This window comes from Ochotona princeps, chromosome 1 (assembly GCF_030435755.1).
Source record: "Ochotona princeps isolate mOchPri1 chromosome 1, mOchPri1.hap1, whole genome shotgun sequence".
Lineage (NCBI taxonomy): Eukaryota > Metazoa > Chordata > Mammalia > Lagomorpha > Ochotonidae > Ochotona > Ochotona princeps.
In genome coordinates this window covers 55,452,180-55,474,758 of record NC_080832.1, presented here as the reverse complement: position 1 = coordinate 55,474,758, position 22,579 = coordinate 55,452,180, and the positions used below count along the sequence as shown (strand labels likewise).

Here is a 22,579-nt window from a genome sequence, read left to right as displayed (position 1 = left end):
AGGACGGGAAAATCCCTCCACCCAATAGACGAATGAACACTTCTAATGTGAGCAATCATATTCAGACCAACCTCTTTTGCAAAAATACAAGTCACTGGATTTTTTTTCTTACGTAACTCAAACATTGCTATTTTTTTCCTGCCTTGACTAGAACGGCACTTTTATTTATGTGGTCCCTTTTTTTCCCTGCTTGTGTCTATTTCTCTGTAACTGATACCCCACGTTATTTCTTTGGATTTCCATTGAAGAATATTTCATCTTGGGCTGACTTGTTCTTATCCTGTGGGTAAATCTGCTACAAATGAGTAGTCACAAAAAAGGAAAGGAAGCAATGAGTACTATAGCAGGCTCTCACTTCAACATTCATATAATTGTAAGAAAAACATTACTTTTTATTATGGGATCTAAAAATCATTATTGTATGATAGGTCTTTAAGCATTCTCGAAGCGGTCAACATTCAACATGGACAGTGAAGCTTAGCATAGGAGAAACCACAGCAGACGCACAGGTGGGTTTGGTCAGCAGGATTGTAGCCGCTCAGGTAGAGCAAAATGCAGCAGACCCCCCTTCCTTGGGGTCAGAGTGCTAGTGAGTCCTGGCTAGTTTTGGTGACACTGGTCGGGAGGCAGAGACTCTGTGTTCAAGCCTGGCTGCCAGGGGACCACAGTGACACGAGACCTGGAGCCACTGAAGACACAGGTTTGGAAAGCAATGGGGTTTCCCTCCATACTGCAAAATCGCCTTCGGCAGATGCTCAGCATGACATGACTTGACACATTTACAGCAGTAACACAGCACGGAGAGACAATTACACTGCTTACACTGCCACCATGTCAAGACACAGATTTTACAGTTGGCAGCAGGAAGCTGTGTGACAGCTCCTGGGACACGTTCTGTGCCTGGGATCCAGCCTGCACTGACGGACTTGGGAACATGGTAACACAGAGAAGTAAAGAGTGATCTGCTGTGCGTGAGTCAGAGAGCAGCTGAAAAGTGACAGAATCCTATGGTAGTAAATGACAAAACATATTTAGAGGCTTTATTTAAAAATCTCTCACTGTTCATTATCAAAGTTACAAGATTGTTTGCATACCAATTGACAGACTGTAAACATAGGAAATTTTCATTAAGGAAAAACGGGTTTACTGTAATTCGATCTTTTACAAAAAATTACTGCAAGTTATTGACAATAGAATTTCTCTTTTACTTTCTTAAGTCTAATTCTCTTGAAAATTGAACCAAATGTTTCCACTCTCTGGAGCTAAAGTTCAACCATGGCCACCTTAGGAAATACCCTGTTTACTGCTTCATCAGAAATACACACCAAGTGGCACACATTTCCACTTTCTTCCCAGGCCAAAGGTTTCAGAACACAGAAGGCCTGCAGTGGTCCTGTTGCAGCTGAGGTTTCATGACGGCAGTGGAGGAAAGCAGTGGTGATGCACAGACAGCTCGGCCCTGTGCCTTATCTCGCAGGGAATCTTTTTCCTGTTTGGCTCGCAGCAGCCAAGTATTCCGGTCAGGGTGCCTCCACTGAGCTGTCTGAAGCTCAGGGGTGACACGCTCCCGGTCAGCTTCGGATGATTCCGTTCTGGCAAACAGCTGATCCTTCAATCTGTCGGCTGAGGGATGATACTAATATGAAGAAAGTTATCCGGGTAGCTCAGGTGCTCACTCAGCCACTGGAGAGGAGTTTCCAACATTGGCTCAATTCCATGAATCATCACTTGATTCTTTTTTCCCCCATCTAGTCCAAGAGAAAACCAGCAATAATTAATAAGGGCCAAGATAAATAGAGAAAAAGACACAATCTGTTGGTCTTTTGAGGTTAAGTGTATTAAATGGACTTGCAAGTTGGTGCCATCCCTGACACAGGAAACATGGACATGGAGAAAGTCTAAATGCTGCAAATGTATCACCCCAAACAGAAACCTGAGGGCCAGGTTATAGGAACTCTGATAAAAAAAATGCTGTTGTTACATGTGAAAGTATTCACTCTTTCTTAATTACTGTGCTTGCCTAAGATTGACGTTAATGAAACTTACAGTGGAGAAAACAGCCCATCATATCCACTGACCAAAACTTAATTTAGTTACACACTAAATACTTTAAAATATGGCTACCAGAAATTGACAAGTGTATGAAGCAAGCTAATGTGTCTTGAAAGTACACAGGAAAATTTGACTACAAACCACTAAGAGACAGATCAAGATTTGAGAAGATTTTTAAATACATGAGAGCTGTGGTTGATTATAATGACACCTCCAGCTATATTTTTGTATTCAAGAAGCTTCAGAGACCTCCCCCCCTTTAAAATAGCAGTTAAAATCAGACAGAACTAACAGTCCCAATGGATCCTGGTTCACAATCATGAAACCTGATTTTTGCCAAGACCCAACACCTTAAGTTAAAAAAAAAAAGGGTGTTGTGAATCATGTTTGTTTTTTTTTTAGAAAGATTTTATTATTATTGGAAAGTCAGATATACAGAGAGGAGGAGAGACAGAGAGGAAGATCTTCCATCAGATGTTTCACTCCCCAAGTGAGCCGCAACGGGCCGGTGCACGCTGATCCGATGCCGGGAACCAGGAACCTCTTCCGGGTCTCCCACGCGGGTGCAGGGTCCCAAAACTTTGGGCCGTCCTCGACTGCTTTCCCAGGCCACAAGCAGGGAGCTGGATGGGAAGTGGAGCTGCCGGGATTAGAACCGGCGCCCATATGGGATCCCGGGGCGTTCAAGGCGAGGACTTCAGCCGCTAGGCCACGCCGCCGGGCTGAATCATGTTGTTTTAAAATTCAAACTTCATTACAAATTAAGGACTAATTTTGTCCTTTTCATGGTTTTGACAAGATGCACAACAAGCTTTAACAAAAACACTCTTGATTATCATAGGGAAATAAAGCAAAATCAAATTCTGTAAAATAAGTAACTAGCAAGAATCAACAGAATTCTTTATTTTTTATGTCCCTGGGACATACAACAATGTGCAATCCTCTCAGCTTCCTGCAGGCAGAAGAACACAGGGAACAGAGAAATCATGGAATCTAGCAGTGGGAAACACCCCACTTTAGAATCTCTAGTGCTCTAAGGTCTGGGTAAACCAAACTAACAATGTAGGGTGATGAAAGTGAAACTAGAAACCCTCAAGAAATATTCAGATTTCCTAGTGAGAGGCAGTACAATCTGGGGGAGATGACAGAAAAGAGGATGGAAAAACACTAGCCGTGATAAAAGAATGCCGAAGCAAAAATCTGACACACACACACCAAAAAAAAATGTGCCAAACAAACCCCTAATCACTGTGTCGTGGTTCAAAGCAATTTGGAAACAGATCTTGTAATATCAGCTAATATTAATAACCCGAAAGATGTTTTTGTTGCTTGAGCTTTCTGCCAGCCTTTACTCATTTTTATGTATCTGATAGGCACAGAGACCTAAGAGGGACAGAGACAAAGAGAGGCTGATTTTTGATTTGCTGGTTCATGCTCTCAAATGCGCACAGGGCTGCACCAGGCCAACAGGACCCAACCACGGGATCCCTCCCCTGCTTCCTTGCAGGGTGTGTGTTCACAGGCAGCCGGGCTAGAGCACAGCTGAGACTTGAAAGCAGGCCCTCAGGAATGAGGGACCTGGACACCCCCAGCTGCATATTAACCACTAAGCCAGGCCCTGTCCCTATACTTTTTAACACAGTTGTGACCACAGGGTTAATACACTGACTTCTTTTCATAGTAACGGCATGAGTGACGTGAATAAAAAAAAAAAAAGCAATCTACAAACAGAATACTGTAGAAGGCATGGTTTTAAATTTTGGGATGCTTTTTTTCAAATGTTCCATATTCAAATAATTAAATCCTCAGCTACCTGGAATGATTCATCCTTTGTTAAATTCTTGATTACCAGCATTTTGCTGTATTAAACTTTTCTTCGAATACTTGAAAATATTTCCACTGTAGTTCTCCTCATATTCCTATATATTTCTTTGAAATAACTTTTATATTCTCAGAATCTCCCTCCTACTTAGTACTGAGTCAAAAATGAAAGTGTATCAATAGAAAATTTCATCTGTGAAGTTTTTCCTTAAGACAGAGTCACCTTTGGATGAAACCTAAGAAATCACTTACGACTCACACCCAAATACCGCTCCCCAATTCAGTGTAGGGAAGACAACGCCCTGACACAGAGCTCCTGAAAGCAAGCCACGGCCCCTGCTCTAACCACAGGCTTGCCAGGGTTTATGAGTTGTGCAACAGAAGTTGGAGAACATGAGTACTACTTAGATGCTTTGAAAAAAAAATCTCATAAATGATGTTAGTAGAGCCCTGAATACGCAACACTGATTGTCAGGCTTAGAAGTTGGGGACACTTTAAAAGTGTCACTAACTTAATCCACAAGTGGGAAAGATGATCTAGGATTGATACACCCCTCAGGAGAATGGTTTGCAGTGTTAGGCTTATTATTTTATTGCTGCCAATATTTACCTAATTATTTCACCTGTATTTATCTATTTTTTGTTTGTTTCCCAATTCCCTACAATAATACAATTGTAAGGAGTCTTAGATTGGGACGGAAGTTTCTTGAATTAATAACTGCAGTTTCTCTCCTATTCACCATGGTTCCCCTGTGTCTCAGCATGGTGCCTGTCACACAGCAATAAGTGAAGAAATGCTATTGCAGCATGGGTAGCTATGCTGTTGATAGAGGACAGCTTCTGATAGCAAGTCACACAATATGGACAAGCTCTACCAGTAAGATTGCTTTGGTTATTCAAACAAAAACAATATTTAAAAAGTTTCCAGATAAGCCATGAGGTAACTTAGTAAATATCAAGAATCAGTGGGCACCACAGCATTATCAGGACTAGCAAAAGGGAACATTCAATGACACTGTTTTAAGTAAATCAAGCTCTTGGTAAATTTGTATTTTTGTGTTAAAATGGGGATCTAGAATGTGATGCCTGAGATGAGAAACAGGCCACTGCCGAGCAAATGAAGCAGAAGAAACAATAATCCCTGTGTGGCCCAACTTGGGATTTTAGAGTTAGTCTGAAGCTTTCAGACTGTCATCAGACACACAGGTTCTTTGACATCTTTCATACAGGTTACTTTTTTTTTTTGGAGAAAATATTTCTTGGTCCATTTGTAATGCTATATAACTGGATATCTGAGGCTGGATAATGGCTAAAGAACCAAAAATTGTCTCTCCAAGAAGTGAGGCAGGTGCTGGCACCAACTGTGGGTCTTTTTGCTGCACTGCCATGTGGCTGAAAGAGAAGGAGGAAAAGATTTTTCTTCACAAGCAGGAGAGTCAAGCAAAAAAACATTGAAGCCTCCTGCAGTGCCTGAATGCCTCCAGTGAAGAGCTCTGTTCAGGGAGCCACCTGTCAGTAGGGTCACAGACCCCAAGATAATTTTAATATATCACAGACATGATGTGAATGACTACTCTTCTTGCTGGTTGAACTCAGTGGCATTTCAGCCCCAATGAATAGTACAGAGTTAACACTTCCTGTATATTCTAAGAGGAGATTGAGTGAAAAACAGAGATTTGATTAATACAGCTCAGCATCTATTATAATGACGTCAATCAAAGAATAAAAGACCAACACTGGTGAGCTCCTCTGTGACATACATGATGACATCACCAAAAGTGCAGGCTGAGTGAGACAGCTTCACTCCCCCGGGCTCTAGTACATTGCTCCTCCTGCCACAAAGAACCCTGCTGTAACACAAAGAAGCTCAAGTCTTCTCTCTCATTAACCTGAACCCAGTTCTCCTTCGGCTGTGTTCTTTTCTGGTTCAGCTGCTGCTGCCTCCTGAAAGGGACTACCCTTCAGTCACTGTGATTAAGAAATATGCATGGCTATGGGATCACTAGAGGTCCTGCAAAAGTCAATTTACCAGCCCAAGGAAGAGAGCTGAAATTACCTACTACACCACGTAATGAACAACTTCAAATCCAAGAGTTGTTAGTTAAAAAACAACAATGTCATGAGAATTATCTGAACTAGAATACACAAAGTGCTCTCTCAGAAGTCTTACAGGATTTGCCTCAGATGATCTGATTCAACTGCCAAAGAAAAGAGAGATCATGATATACTACAATCATATTTTATAAAGATGCTAATGCCTTTCAATATAAACAACTGGTGCTAATATAAGGTATGGAATTGCGCCTCCTCTGCAGGAAGATGCACTCCCCATTATAAACATTTTAAGATGAAAGCAAGCATGGGCAAACTATGGCCACACACCAAACCTGCCATCAGTCTGTTTTTGTAGAGCCTAAAAAATAAGACTTGGTTTTTACATCTTCAGTGACTCGTACGAAGAGGAAACTAACCATTGAGTCACTGGCCCTTTGTAAGAGAAGTCCCTGCTCACTGATGGGAGGGGAATGTGACTGAGGCAGTAACTATTTATTGAAGTAAACATTATCTATTTCACAAACAAAATGAGACCTTAAGCATAAAGACAAAGCACAGAAAACCAGTTTTTTTAAAAAAGTATCACGTTTTAGTACATAAAGAGTCACAGTAATGCTCTTTATTCATATGAAGTTAAAGGAATAAACTAACTCCTTAAGTACTGGATAGATTAATTATATGCAAAAACCACATTCAATTATGTGATCGGCAGACAAAGGTTTTAAGAAGTTTGTTCAGTCTTAGTTTTATGCTACATGGTATGTGTCTTCTATGAACTTTTTTTAAAATTTAAGACAGTAATAAAATCCTGTGCTCAATGATTATGCAAATAAAATGACATTATCTGGATTAACTGCATTGTGTGCTTATCTATACATTAAATAGACCACATCGTCTACAAATCAAATAAGCCCTATTTTCTCGTGGTCTATGGCTAAGTAAATTAAGCTGCTGGCTTGCCATGGCAGCATCCCATATTGGAATGCCAATTTGAAACTTGGCCAATCTGCTTCTGATGCAGTTTCCTAGTTACACTTCTGGGAATACAGAGGAAGACAGCCTAAGCACTTAGTCTCTTGTGCCACACATTAGCACAAAACAGCTGAGGATCAAATATAAGTATTCTATAGTACATAGTCATTTTACCTGTCCAGATCTTTCACCTGCCTGCCTACTTCAAAAAAGCCTGCAACAGTTAAGGCTAGGCCAGCAGGAAGGCAGGCGCAGGAATTCTGTTTGGCTCCCTGACCCATGTAGCAGGAACCCGGAAGTAGAGGTGGGGCCCTGACTGAACCCAGGCACTCCACTATGAGATGCAGGTATCCCAAGGAGCGCCTTAAGTGTTGAGCCAAGTGCATCCACCACATATGTTTTAATGAGAAAAACTTACAAAGTTCATACTTATAAATGTGACATAACAGAAATTTAAGATCAATGGCCTAACTATTGTGCTTAGTATGTGGCTTCACTTTTATGTTCTATGATGCAGCAGAAAACAACTTGATTTACTTCTGAAAAATACTCGATTCTTCTGGAAAAGTTGTAAATAAAGAGATGAACTTTTTTGATTATCACTAATCTGAACAATTTGGTTCTGTCTGACAAACTCTTTAACCTCTGATACGTTCATTAGTAAAATGCCAACTAATTGAATGCACTGACATGAAAAAGCGCAGGCTGAGATCTGAAGTGCATGCATCACGCTGAGGGATTCTGACTCAGCCGCTCAGTAATAGTCACTGAGGTCAGGTCAAAGGGGGTTAAACCAAACCAGGGTAGAGCCAAAGGAATACATCAAACGCTGATTTTAAAAGGGCAATTAATCTTAGACAGAAATGCTTCCTGGGGAATGAGATTTCAATCTTAAGAGCACACAACATGATGTAGCAGTAAAAATGAACATATACAAGCTTACAGCGCTTTTATCTTATGATCACAAACAGAAGGGGAGTGCTGTTTATCAGGGAAAAACAAATGCATTTAAAAATACATTAACTTCTTCCGGATCTATATTCACTTAGTGTTACAGGTCTTAATGAACATATATCCCAGCTAATATACATATACACATACATACAACATATACACATAAATATATGTGTGTATATATATCTTTCCTCATATATAAATTTTATATTCTGTATCTTATTATTTATGCCCTCAAATCCCAAATTATGAAACTTAGATTTTAAAATACAACATAATTTCAAAACATGTCCATACTAATTTTTTCAATGACTTTTGTCTACCATTTTTTATTTCTTAGTAAGGAGGAAAGAACCCAAAAAGTAAAAATAATAAACCCCAAATAATTACAATAATGAAAAGATTATGTGAATTGATCACACAATCATCTCTACAAAATCACTAAAAGTATAAGGCTAAAAATGAGTAAAAGTTTTAAGAACATAGATTCAAATGTTTTTATCTGCTTTTATGAAAAGATCCAGTAATTCTACCCAGGTAATGATCAGGCCCATTAATATTTACCAAATATGAATTACAAAACAATTCAAACTTGATTTACTTAAAATATAAACAATGACTTTATTGCCCATGCAAGGTCAGGTGAAGTTTCACAGAACTTGTATTAATGAATTAGATAATTACTTTCAATTGTCTACACATTTTTTTGTAATAAAATTTTGTAGTCTAGTGCTAAAGATGAAATCATCAGTAGTACACTGTCTGCTTTCCAAGCATTAATTCATTTAACTTCCAGAGACTTAGGAAAACAATGTCTAATGAGAAGAAATCAGAGGACTCTCCTATAAGGTAATCTCCTAATCTGTATAAATGGAGAATGGAAGTAATCAGTACTATGTCTCTGATGTCAAAAAGGTGCATGTAACAATGCATGTCTACATTAAGAGCTGCTGTATTCTCAAGATCTGTCAATGTCACCCATGAATCAAGACAAAGTAGAGAATGGAGAGAGAATAAAACAATCAAGGCAAAGAATTAGATTTACTTAAACCTAGAAATTGGTAATGAGACATTTAAGAAAAGAAAATACAATTACAGCAAGCTCGAACTGAGCCTGACAGATTATTTAAATATAACCAGAAGGGGCACAATTGAAGAACTTCCCTCATTCTTGACATGAGTGACAAAAATATCTATTCCTTCCACGACATAGCTATTTAGTGAGAAACAGAGAACAGTGAAGAGTAGCGAATGCCAGGATGAGGCTTGGTACTGGATTGCCCACTAAGCCTAGTGACCAGTCCTAACTGTCAGGCTTACGGTATCTCTGCAGATAGATCTTCTATCCAGCTTTACATACTAATAGCTGATACACAGTCAATGTACCACTTGCTATTAACCACCTTGTCCTAGCAGCATCAACCTGCTGTTATCTGCTTTGGATTTCTTGCCTTACAGAATTTTAAAATATTGTTAGTATGCAGCTGCAATCAACCCACCTGCAGATGTGGTCATGGTGGAGACACTTCTGCAATTTCTACCCTTGTCTAGTAGTTCATCTCTTTAAAAACATTTTTTGTTTAAAAATTCATTTGAGAAACATTTAAGATAGACACAGTGCTCTCAACTACAGGTTCACTTTCCAAACAGTATAATTGCCACAGCCAGAGCAAATAACCAGGAACTCCTTCCAAGTCTCTCAAATGGTGAGAGGACCCAGTCACATGAGCCACCAATGCAGCTGCCCATGGATGCTGGAATTGAGACCTAGAGTTGGAAATCAAACTCTGGCACTCTGATGCTATATAAAATGCCCACCACTGGGAGTTAATTTAAAAAAATATATAACAAATCAATGGTGTCTGTACTGAACTTTCTACCATTGTCTATATTTACGATGCCATGACACAAACAGCAGAATGGTGGACTTGTGACTGTTTCTGAAGGATAATTATAATAACACAGGGCAAAATGGAGAGTGGGGGCTTGGAAGAGATAGAAGGGGAAATCCCTGAACTTTATCATGAAAAATAAAAGTTAAAAAAAGAAATCAATGGCATGGAATATAACCTCCAGTTGGACTACCTAAATGGTGTATTCTGACTTCTCGATACTGACTTGTTAAAAACATCTTTCAAGGCACTGACCAAGCAAATATGAAATCAAGCTCAGTCTGTTAGTTCATCATGTAGTCTGATCTTTCCTTTCATCAGTCTAATTTCCATGCTCTTTCGATTTAAACTTAGTTTAGTCTTCATCCTTTTCTCCGGGATGGAAAAGGCAACAATTCCTCAACTATCTCACCTCCAGTACATATTATAACTGCACCTTTTGCCCACTCCTACTGGAGCATATATTTCTTGAGAGCAAGGATTAAATCTCCCCAAGGACAGTTTAATGCAAAGGAAATGAGAAATAAAATGGAAACCAAAAGTTAAGTGGTAGTTGGGAACAGTGCAAAGGAGTAGATAAATTCTCCGGAAGCAGGTAGAAGTGGAATGGGGAAATGCCAACTGGCTCCAGGGTTGCTATTTGCTGCTGGTGGAAAAGCAGTGAAACTTTTACTCATTTGCCATGGAATACAAGCCTTTTCTTGCATATGTGCTCCTTCTGCACAGTATCAAAGGTGAACTCAGTGTATAAATAGCTCAATTCTAACAGAGGGGGTTCAATGGAACCTGAAAACACACTTCTAAAGATGAAAATCACCAGTTTTATTCTCATAAGCCCAGGTTTTTACATTAGAGGACTGAGAGATGAAAAAGACTTGGGCAATGCTTGCAAATGTTTTATATTATCCAAAGCAAAAAGAATTTTACATCTTTGTTGTTGGTATTTTTGTGTAGGCCGTTTTTAATGAGCTCACAGAGAGGCATTTCACTCCAGGTCTGGTACACAAGCTTAGCTCTCTGAGTCACTTGAACTACAGCTGAAACCACAAAACAATTTACCTGAGCTCACCTTTGCTTATTTCCTGTTCCCTCTGGCTTAGCTAACACCCCTAGCCACTTAAAAACAAAAACAAGCAGCACATAAAGCAGCTCATCAGTAATTATTCGGGAGAACAATGACTGAAAGCACATCTTCATAAATATTAGTACATTCTATCTTCTTATGATGAAATAGGAGAGAATTCCTTGAAGTCTGAATCACTCACGGTGGGGAGCAGGAGACAATGGTGCCACATAACTTTTATGATGTACTTTCTCTTTTTATATGATGACAACCAAGTCTTATCCACAACCGCCCAATCTTAAAGTCTTTCGCTTTCAACTTAAGTTGAGTGCAGGTGTGTCAAAATGTTTTACCTCTGCGAATAATACAGGTGTACTGATCTGTACAGTAAACAGGCCTTTACTGAAACGGACTGACACTCGATGCATCAGATACTCTATGGACTTTCAAATGGTGGTTATTTTCCAACTATGAAGCCTTCCTTCCAAGAAAGAGGCACCAAGATAAAAGCATTCTAAAACCAAAAATACTGGCAATGGAGGTATGGCCTCCTCCTGGTATCAAAGGCAATATCAAATAACTATGTCATTTCAATGAGGTATGTGTCCCTCACAGTAAGTATGTGACAGTTCTGGTGGAAAGCAGTCTGTTGCACAAATATACTCACTTACAGCATTTGAAATTGACTAGGAGGCAGGCAGCTTAGTGGATTAAAGTTGTGAGTGGCCACCTCACTGTCCCTCTCTTCAAAAAACTCAAGAGAAGCCACACTGTGGATTTTCCAGGAAAGGACAGGCTACAAACGTAGGAGAGAACAAGAATCCTTAAAAGAATTAATAACCTGGAGAATTTTTAGGAAGGCTCATGTTAATTTTCAGTGCATTGCTGTGATCTGGCTGTAGAATGACACACGGAGCAAGTAGATGTATCCTGTTCCCCTTTTTTGTTTCAAGATTTATAATTTATTATTTATTCATTATTTGGAATTCAAGAGTGACAGAGGACATGCACACACATATGTGTGCATGTGCAGACAGAGAGAAAAAAATCTTCCACTTGCTGATTCATGCTATAAATGGCTCAATAGCCAAGTCTGGGCCAAACCAAGACCGAGGCCAGATCATAAGACAGTATCTTAAAAAAGTAAATTTAAAATAACACTTTTTTGGGGGAAAGTACACTGTCAAAAGACAAGGGGAAAAAGTGCTATGTCATTCATTTCTCTTATACTTGATAAAAAAAAAACCCTTCAATGTTCTTCAAAATAGTACAGAGTAATAAGAAAAAGAAAAAAATCAGATCAGAGCACAAGTAATTAAAAAATCAATGGGGAGGACAGAGCTGCAGCCCAACTTAGGGCAGCAATGGAAATTAGCTACCTCTTGTACTTCTAAGGACAACCCTGGTCTCTACTGCAACCTTGAAAAATATTACAAATAGAAATTTAACAGATAAAAACAACAATGTTGCAACATGGAAAAATGAACTAGAACAGTAAAGATTACTTCTAAATCCATGAAAGTTGCCTTCTGTAAACCTGAATTTAAATATGAATAAATAAGTTCAGACGCAGAGGGAAATGGCAGCACTGCTGTTCTCCAGGGAAGAGAACTCTGCTGGCAGCGGGAGACAGTGCTGCTACTGCGTTCCCTTACACGCATCTTTATTTTGGAATTATGTCAGTGTGCTGGACGATGAGAAATTCTTCTAAATTGGTTAACTGAGCACAATCCATATAAAGCCTAGAAGATAGAACTTATATTACTATTTCTTCAAAAGAAGATGAAAGGACAAGTCATGGAGCAGGAGAAAACACCGACGATTCATTTATCTGGTAAAAGAACTTATATTCAGTATACACAAGCATAAATAATGCCCCAAACATAGTAATAGCAAACCGTTAAAAAAATTACCAGAAAAGGGTGTGAGCAGACATTTCATCAGATACCTAGAAATTAATAATCAGTATATGAAAACGTGCTCAACACCATGAGTCATCAGAGGAATGCAAATTAATGCTAACTCGATATGCAACTATTCAACCACCATGGTGGCTGTACTGAAAAAAACGAGCAACATGTGCCGGTGAAACTGCTGTCACATTGCTGGCCTGAATGAATACAAAAAAAACCAAAAAACAAAAAGCAAAAAACCCAAGTTGCAAGATATATGAATCTGTTTCTGTGAAACAGCCTAATAAAGGGGCAAATTGCAGAGACAAAAGTAGCTAAGTGTTCTATGAATGGAGGCAAGGACAGAATATCGAGGTGAGAGAAATAACACCAAAACCAAACTGTGGTGATGGCTGCACAACTCAAAAAGTTTATTAAAAATTGCTGAATTGTCAAAAAAAAAGTTTTAGCTGGAAACTAAATTATATAGCAATAAAGTTGGAGTGGGGTTTGAGGACAAAATCATAGGCAACTTTATGATAATTACTCTATAATTTAATGATCATAAGTAATACGCTTCACAATAACGATACAAAGGAAAAAATGCAATTATAGGAACATTCAGAATCACTGGCCCTAGCGACAGAGAGGAGAAGAAGTAAGACATCATCAGAAACCTTGCAGTCCAGTAGTATCAAGGGCCTATTTATAAACTCTTTCAACAAATGTTGGACTACTGTGATTCGGGGCACTTGCCAGCATTCTGTTCCTCCAGCTGCTTCTAGTGCTGGGTCTGATGGTATATTAGAAGCCCTTCTCTTTCCTTTCTAAGAGTTCTGCTCACTATAAACATGGCAGAAGCACACACAATGCAAATGCAGACAAGTACATCAGACTAAGAAAAACCATTTAGTCACAGAACCAATGATACATATTGCAGGCTCCAAGATATTTTAGTCATTTAGGTGGGATAATTAACATTCCTCCCAAGTCTGAACTATTTCTTAGACAAATTAGTTTCTTATATTCTACAGGCTTTTTAATGTATAGTTATATATATGTGTGTGTGTGTGTGTATAATTATAAATCAAGCAAATAATTCTCTTTCCCTAATTTAGAATATGGCCATAAGAAAAGCAGCAATATCTACTGAACTACTAACTCCTTATTTACTAATGCCTTTCAACTCTTCTGATCTAGGATTTACAGTAGTTTTTACATGTTTTCCCATATGTAATAAGTAGCTTTCTATGCAATAACAAACACAACACTGTGACACTGAGATGAACCTTATGATGCAGTAGTTACCTACTGCTATAAGGTTGAGTAACCTTGATCCAAATATCTGAACAGTTCCCAAACCAGAAACTTCTGAGGGTGAACAAGTGGGAAATTAAAAATTCAACAACACATCGCAAGTGACAGCTCACTACCAAAATCCATGATCACTGAAAATAAGGCATAAAATTTCCTTCAGGCTATGAATTTTTCAGAATTAGGGACCATTAATTCTGAAGATGCCATTATTTATACGCAAATATTGCCCCCCAAAACAGATATCAATCATTTGATTCAAGTGTGTGTGTATGTGTAAGAGAGAGTGAGCAAGCAAACATGAGTAAGCAGGGCGGGTGAGGGGGTTGGGTGGTGGTATCTGTGAGATAAGGAATTATGAGAACGGATTTCTTTCTATGTCAACATTTTTTCCCCTACAAAATCATGAAAGATCTTTCCAAAATACCTGATTTGATGTAACTTATAAATGCATGAGTTGGGATGGAGGCAGATCAGACCAGGCAGGGCTACAATACCTGTGGGTTTCATTTGAGTCAGATCAGGGAAGAGCCAGGCTGGGTTGACTGTACCTACTGGTGCAAACATAAATCAGAGTGGGTGAGGGTTGGTGGGGCTTTGCCGCAGCATCAGATAGCAGATGCTGGCACCAGTGGCTAATCTGTCAAGTTAAACTGCAGAACCATCCAGAAAGTGCATGATCAGGGCCTAGGAGGGAAATAGTGGGTACCTCCCTCTTGGGTTATCACTCCCATTGCAGAGCATGAAAACCAGGACTGGGGCAGGGGTGGTTGCACAGAACACACCCACCAGCATGTATGTGGGCTGGATAGTGGAGCTGGTTGGGTTGAACTAGGCTTCAATGCTTACTGATATGTATGAGAGCTGAATGGGATATGGGACAGACTGGAGTAGTCTGCTGTATATACTGGCAAGCATCGGAACCAGGGCAGGGGGTGGGCCTGGTGAGGGCTATTGTGGGTCACTCCAACCAGGCTGGAGCTCCCACTGCTTTGTGTGAGGGCCAAGTGTGCGGTGGGTAGAATCAGGCTGGACTGCAACAACCATGGTGCACGTGGAAGACAGGGCTGGAAACAGAACTGACTCAGCAATTGCAACCACCACCTGATTGGGGTGATGGACTGTGCCAGACCCGTACTGGCAAGCACCCACAAGAATCAGGTCTGGGATCACCTCAGACAGATGTTCTTTGGGTAGCCCCCCAATTGAACTGCCGGACTCAGAACTGCAACCATGAAGAGAAGTACAGGTTCCGTGGTCTGCCATGGAGTACAAGTGTCAGAGCCGAGCCTCCTCAGAGGCTCAAACGGAGCAGTGGACAGCATGACCAGGTGCACATGAAGGATATGGCAGTATATCGGAACCTGCAGAGCATACCTGGCACCACAACAGGGGACAGAACAAATCAATGAACTACCCCAGCCAAGTGTTGGCAGTGAAAATCTGGTTAACGGAGACTCTAAGGTGAACTATGTCAATCAGTGGATTCTGCAGCGACCTCATCGTGCCTGGAATGGTGAGATGGGCAGCAACTCATAACTGTTGAACTATCAAACCCACTTGAGCAGTGCCCTCAGGGCATGCCCCATCAGGGACCTGGGATGGGTGGGAGGCTGGGTGGGGCTTCTCCCTTTATCTCCCCCTTTACCCCAGATACAGAAAAAAAAGAAAATATGGAATAGTCTTACCCACTTTCCTGTAGCCCTTGAACCTTTGTACCCTAATTAACTATGTAAAGATTGTCAAAAGTAAAGAAAAAAAAATCTTGAAATAAAAATGAATTACGTAGGGCCAGAAAAAACAAAACCCAACCAAACAAATAAACAAACAAACAAAAAAACACTAACAACTGCATTACCTTCGGAAGCAATTGCAGCAGGACACACTTCCCGGAGGAGGTCACCTAGTGTATGCAGCTGTCCATCTGCAGCCACAGGGCGAAACAGCTTCTGAATGAAAGGCCGCTCAGTCGTTGTCTATTGGAAAGAAAAAACCATAATCATTTCAGGCAATAATGTCTTCAATATGGATAATTACAGAATAATGAGATCTTAAATTTTATGTTGCCATGAGGTGTCTTCTGATATAGTAGAATCAAGCATGCCATATCACAGATGTGGCATAAACAAGAACTATTTTGCATGATAAATTCACATAACTGCACTCCTCAGGAAGCAATCACACAAATCCAGAAAGTAAGCATTCTAAAAGCAATTGGCAGGGACAACTCAAAAAAAGTTCAAAAATTTAAGCAACACAAAAAAACCACAATAAACAAATCTGGTTTGAATACAGACTAGAAAGGGAAATTTTGAAAAATTCACCAATGAAAGAGTCTGGAGACAACATGCCATGATGTCTAAAACTTACTCTCATATGGTTAAAAAAAAAAAAAACCCAAAAGATTATGTGTGTGCAGACACCAAATATGGACGGGTGTTAACTACTAGTGAATCTAGACTGAGGGATATGATTTATTATAATTCACTAGTTTTGAAATTTCTAACATCAGATGCAGCCATTTCTTCTACCAAAAACTATTACAAGGGATCACGTCATAATTTATTGTTAGCAATTCAATAATTTAACCCACAGTCACAACTGTTTTTTTTTTTAAGATTTATTTTTATTAGAAAGCCAGCTCTACAGAGAGAAGAGAAAGAGAGCAAGACACTCTGTCCACTATGGCTGCAACAGCCATGGCCCAGCTGATCCGAAGCTAGGAGCCAGAAGCTTCTCTCACACGAGTGCAGGGTCCCAAGGCTTTGGATCATCTAATGCTTTCCGAGGCCACAAGCAAGCAGTTGGATGGCGAGTGGAGTAGCCTGGACATGAATCAGTGCCTATATGGGATCCCTGCACATTCAAGGCTAGGATTTAGCCACTAGGCTACCTCACCAGATCCTTCACACTTGTTCTTTAGGATGCTGCTTGGCACCGTAGAGTGACTGGGGTAAAGTCCCCACTGGGCACCCATGTCTACCTTCCTGTCTAATTTGCTCGCCAGAAAGCAGTGGATGATAGTTCAAGTACTTCAGTTACTGCCACTCATGTGGGAGACTCATAGAATTCCAGGTTCCTGGGGGGGCAAAAAGGGCCTGGTTTCAGCTCGACCCACTCACTTACAGCTGTTGGGGAGACTTGGGGACTGAACCACCAGGTATGAGTTCTCTATCAACTTATAAGTAAGTAAACAAATTAAAATCGCTCCATTTTGCTAAACAACTTTAACAGCGATAGAGGCCTCATCAGAACAGAGTCCTCAGCTGTGCAATTAGCCAGGGTCTGGGGAGACCTCTTGGCGATGAGCTCCAAGATCTCACATGCAGTTTCTTTTATCCGTTATTTTGAGACATTCTGTACCTCTTAAGTTTTTGTGGGAATAAATGAGGATGTGCACCAAGCACAAAGTAAACATACAAAAATCCAAGAAGATAGCTTCATTTCTCCTTTTCTTTTTCTTAATTATCACTTCAAGATGGCTAAATTCTCAAAGTCGTGGAGTGAAAAATCACTAAAACTTACAGTAACAGTAAAGTCCTATGTAAGTGTGCATTAAAGACAAGGCATTTTGTTTATCTTTAATCACCAGGTAGACAACTTCTTTGATATAACCCACAAATTTGTTTTGAAAAATCTGATTTTGCTGATGTACACTAATATAGGAAAAAATAAACATGTAAATACGTACACTACCTCTTCTAAATTTACACTGTATGTTCAGTGACTATAAACAGTAAAAATAAAAAAGGTACTCTGGTAACAAATGAGTATCTGTGACAATTATGAAATAATTTTATAAGCTCATACTTTTTTACACACGTGAAAACAAAAAATATCATGTCCAATCAAGTTACTTACTACATGAAAATATTACAGGTTAAGAGCTCAGAGAAGAAATGAATAGGGAGCTATAGCTCAAATTTAAAGTAACCACACCCAGTCTGGGTCTTGTATTCTCAGACCATGAGGAGAGTTTTAAGGCGCACTCAGCAAAGATGGTGACGTGGTGAGTTTTTTTTTTAATCCCTGAAGGTTAATGGAAAACAGTATGATTTGGTTAAGAGGTATAATAAGGATGACCGATAAGAACCTGGCAGGATCCAGCAAACCTATGTGACAACACGACATGGGGCAGTGGAAAAGGGGGGCAGGACTGAACCCCTCGTTTAAGACAAAAGTCAAAATTACATCCTACTGTTACATCTCACAACAGAATTTTTCACAAGTTAGAGTTCAATCACAACCTAATTAGTGGAAAAACTGTAAAGTGGCTTACTTAATAGAATCAAGTTATCTGAAAACAATATGCAACAGACTAGGAAGCTTTAGTTCCAACTAAGAAAGAAATCCTAACTTCATTTCTGGAGAAATGCCCTATTGTTTGTGTACTCCTCCTCCTTTCCACTCTCCCACATCTGAACAGTTATAAAAGTAAAACCTTCAACAATCTTTCATAATTACATACTTGCTGTTCATGGGAAGAAAGGCCCACTATTATTGGCATGCTGTGGCTATTCTTGCTTTTTAAAACTTGCTCTTCTGACAAATAGCACTACAGCACCTGAGTAAGTCAAATAAAAATTTAAGGCAAATACCAATGCAGGAGGTTAGTCACCATTACTGAATGCTTGTAGCCCTTCCCATCCCCCCTCAGAATTCATGCTGACTCTTAATCTCCACCTTGGTGGCACAAAGAGGGTGGCCTTGGAGGTACTGGAAAGCTTGGAAGCCCTTTCCTCGTTTTGCTATGTGAGAACACAGCATCCTCTTCTACTACAGGAGGGATTACAGCGAAGCCCCCAAGCCCTCATCAAACACTGCATCTGCTGGGGCCTACTCCAGGACCTCCAAGTCTCCACAACTGTCATTTTACCCACTCTAGGGCATTTTGTTATTAGCAGCCCAAATTAACTCAAATGAACTCAACTGTCTTTAGAATCAAAGCCTCCACAGGCAGATTATGCATTACAGGACTCCCTAGAATTTTCCGTTCATGAGAATCACAGCAAATCCCTGCAAATTTCTCAATAGATATTACCAATATTATTAACAGATCTTACTGACCTTATGCAACAGCTCAGCAAAAACTAAATTATACTAACAAGTACTGAAAAGTGACCTGACTTAAATACAGCAAGAATTTCAAAAAAATATACAGAAAGCCACAAATATGAAGCTTAATACTCGATGTAGTCACATATTTGTAAATATGCAAACTACTTCAGTAACTTACAAGAAATAATGTTGCTCTTTCATGAGAAATAACATGACTTGATAAGTCATCTTAGAATCTGTCCTTGTTGCTTTTTGAAATATTGACATTTGTCATTTCTTAAATACATTAGTAGAACATTAAACTAAGGTGCTTCATGCTAGCTACTCCCAATTTGTCCTCCACTACCTTTCAACAATGCAATCATAACTTTATTGCATGTGGAAAAGAGACACTCTTGAATAATCTCAAATACATTAAACAGATGTGGAAAACTCAAAACCTGTAAATATTCTGTAGAATTTAATGAATCTTACACATTAAACGGTTGACTCAGTAAAACAAGTGCCTAAAAATGCAGTATGTTACAGCTATAGTGTAAACTGCTGGCTAGTTACAGTATTTCCAATTGCTACCTCAGAGAAGCACTGCACCTTGAAAAAGTCTATTTCAAATACTGTCAAGTAGGTTAACTAATATCTATGGTGGAAAAGAAGAAATACTGACAAGTTGAAAACCAGGCAACACACAGGCTTTCAGAGTAACAGCGGGGTAGAGGATAGGACAAGGCTGAATTCTACATGGGACTGACAATTTGAATCCCAGCTACATGGCTGCTGAACCAGCCTGCTAGCAATGTGCACCTCGGGAGGCAGCTGATGACAGCTAAAACACTGGGTCCCTGTCACCTCTGTGGGAAGGCTTTGACATGACCTAGTCCCCATCTAGGAAGTGAACTAGGTGATGGGATCTCACCCTCTGTCTTTAAATAAATCAATACTAAATGTTTGTAACAGCTGAGATTTTTAAAATACATAAAACATTCCTAATTGACCCAAAGTGTTACTACCAGTTCAAAATATCAAAAATGAATCTGAATTAAAAATCACTAAATTAAAATCATTTAAGTAGTCTGGATTTGAAAACAAAGTAGCTACTACACAGAGCAGTTACATCAATAGATCCACTTTACACTCTTTCAATGCCCCATGATATCTTAGAGTCACAAACCTGCATTTCCAAAGCTGGCCCTGTATATATATATTTTTTTCTTTTTTTTTTTTTCTGGTAAAGTCAGATACACAGAGAGGAGGAGATGATTCACTCCCCAAGTAGCTGCAACAGCCAGAGCTGAGCCAATCTGAAGGCAGGAGCCTGGAGCCTCTTTTGGGTCTCCCACGTGAGTGCAGGGTCCCAAGGCTTTGGGTGGTCCTCGACTGCTTTCCCAGGCCACAAGCAGGGAGCTGGATGGGAAGTGGGGCTGTCAGGATTAGAACCGGCGCCCATATGGGATCCTGGAGCGTATGAGGTGAGGACTTTAGCAGCTGAGCTACCGCTCAGCTGGGCCCCTGACCCTGTATATTTCAAATAATCTATAGTAATACATTCTTAAGAGTATCAAAAACAAATTCCAAAGACACAAGCGCTAGCCCTAGTTGGTGTGCTTGGTAAGCTTCAGCTTAGAGATCAAAACCTAGATGCCTGTGTGCATCTAGGGAAGTGCTAAAACCTTGGGACTTAGTTACTTCATCTGTAAAATGAGAATATTAACTGTATGCGCCACAAAGGCGCATAGTACATCTAGTACTTACTAAATGCTTAGTAAGTGCTGTATTTGCTCTTACTAAAAGTGAGATTAAATAGGACTTTACTGAATACTAGTATGTATTTTTGCAGTGAGTCTTAGAAGAAAGATGATTGTAACAGTGAATCCTGTTATTATGGTAGCATTAGTATTAATTTTGTTGTTTGGTTCATTTATATTGTGGGTATGTAAAAGTAAAATAGTCATGTCTGGTTTGTTCAAAGTGAGAATTGATAACTCCAAGGGTCTGATGCTGGTGCACTGGACTATGGAGTCAATCGATGGCTGTAAAGAAAGGGGACGAATCCGATCAGAGAATAGAGATTCTGCTGCCTGGAACTGAAGAAAAGTTAAGAAAAATTATCAAAAACATGAAACACCAGAAAGAAAGGTAAAACTTAACAGATGCTCAACAGATGCATGATGCACTGGGCTGCAAATCTCAGCAATGGCTTCAGTTAAAAGGCAGGCAGGGAAGGAGGTGTGAGTGAGGTCTCCTACTGGCAAAGCAGGCAGAAGTCAATGATGAGAAGGGGAGCAATTTATTAAAACAAGGCCAGGACAGGACTGTAGTATAACCCACTGTCAGGCGCTCAATAACATCAGTCACTAAACCGAAGCCACACATCATTGACTCCGGTGAGCCTTAGCTAAGGATGTTTTAAGCTTCTTGATTGTGTGGAAGAAACAAACTACATTTGGTATTTTGAACTCATGTATGTTGTATTTTCCCATGTGTTGTCAGCAAATTTTGATATTAGTGGCTACTTCATGTGTGTATGCATCCTGCCCAAGTCTTCTGAATTTCAAATGTTAGATTTACAGTTATTTGAAAAATATCAACTTCTATTAATGAATCAGGAATTCGATTACATTTGCTGAAATTTGAGTAGCGCTGTGTGTTAAGAAACAAGAAGTAATCGGGCAACAAAGTGAAACTAGACAATGGGATTGCGCCAGCTTCAGAATCATCTGCACAGCAAAGAAAACAAACAACATAGGGAGATCTGAAGCTTCTTCTGTGACATGGAATTGACATCCAGATAGTATCAGCAACTCAAAAAGCTCAACAACTAACAATCAACCCAGTCAAGAAATGGGCAAAGAACCTCACCAAGCAGTTTCAAAACAGATGTTAGTGACTAACAAATTTACGAAAAAAATTCTCAATATCATCAGAGACGAGGGAAATGCAGACCCAAGCTACAGTGAGTTACCAACTCACCCCTCCGGGGAAGGAGAGTCTCCGAAAGACAGAGGCTGATAAACACTGGCAGGAGGTGGCAAAGGGGAAACACTCACTACTCACTGGTAGGAATGTAAATGCCCCTGTGCAAAACAGTGTGGAGCATTCTTAAAAAGCAAGAAACTGACTTGCCATATGAATCAACAATTGCACTACTGAGCATACACCCAAAAGACATTAAGTCATTGTATGGAAGAGTTATCCATTCCCTCATGTCTAGAACAGCAATCGTCACAGTAGCCCAAGTACCAACTCAACCATCAGATGAATGGATACAGAAGACATGATGTTAACCGCAATGGAATATTATTGAGGTATAAAAAGAATCAAATTCTATCATTTGCAGAAAAATGGCTAGAAACAGAAGCCATCATTCTGAGTGAAATAAACCAGCCATAGGAAACAAAATACTGCATGTTCTCCCTTACTTGTGTGAGCTAAGATTTAAAAAAGAAATGCCTGGGTGTACCAGCTTTCATGATTTGTGACTATTTTAAAATTTATATGAATGCAATTCG

At 39.7% G+C, this 22,579-nt stretch overlaps 1 protein-coding gene across 4 annotated transcripts in view; it reads right to left on the bottom strand.

The window, feature by feature from the left end:
* Nucleotides 1–1,014: 1,014 nt before the first annotated feature.
* Nucleotides 1,015–22,579, bottom strand: part of ATG5 (autophagy related 5) — a 111,352-nt gene continuing 89,787 nt past the window's right edge. For 3 of the 4 annotated variants that reach the window (XM_058660246.1, XM_058660254.1, XM_058660260.1), the window contains 2 exons: nt 15,874–15,991; nt 1,015–1,748 (listed from right to left, as the gene is read on the bottom strand). In XM_058660246.1, the coding sequence (XP_058516229.1) occupies nt 1,612–1,748; nt 15,874–15,991 (255 nt within the window). In that variant the 3' untranslated portion in view covers nt 1,015–1,611. Of the gene's footprint in view, nt 1,749–15,873; nt 15,992–22,579 lie in introns of those variants that run through there. The other variant, XM_058660268.1, reaches the window with a different exon arrangement.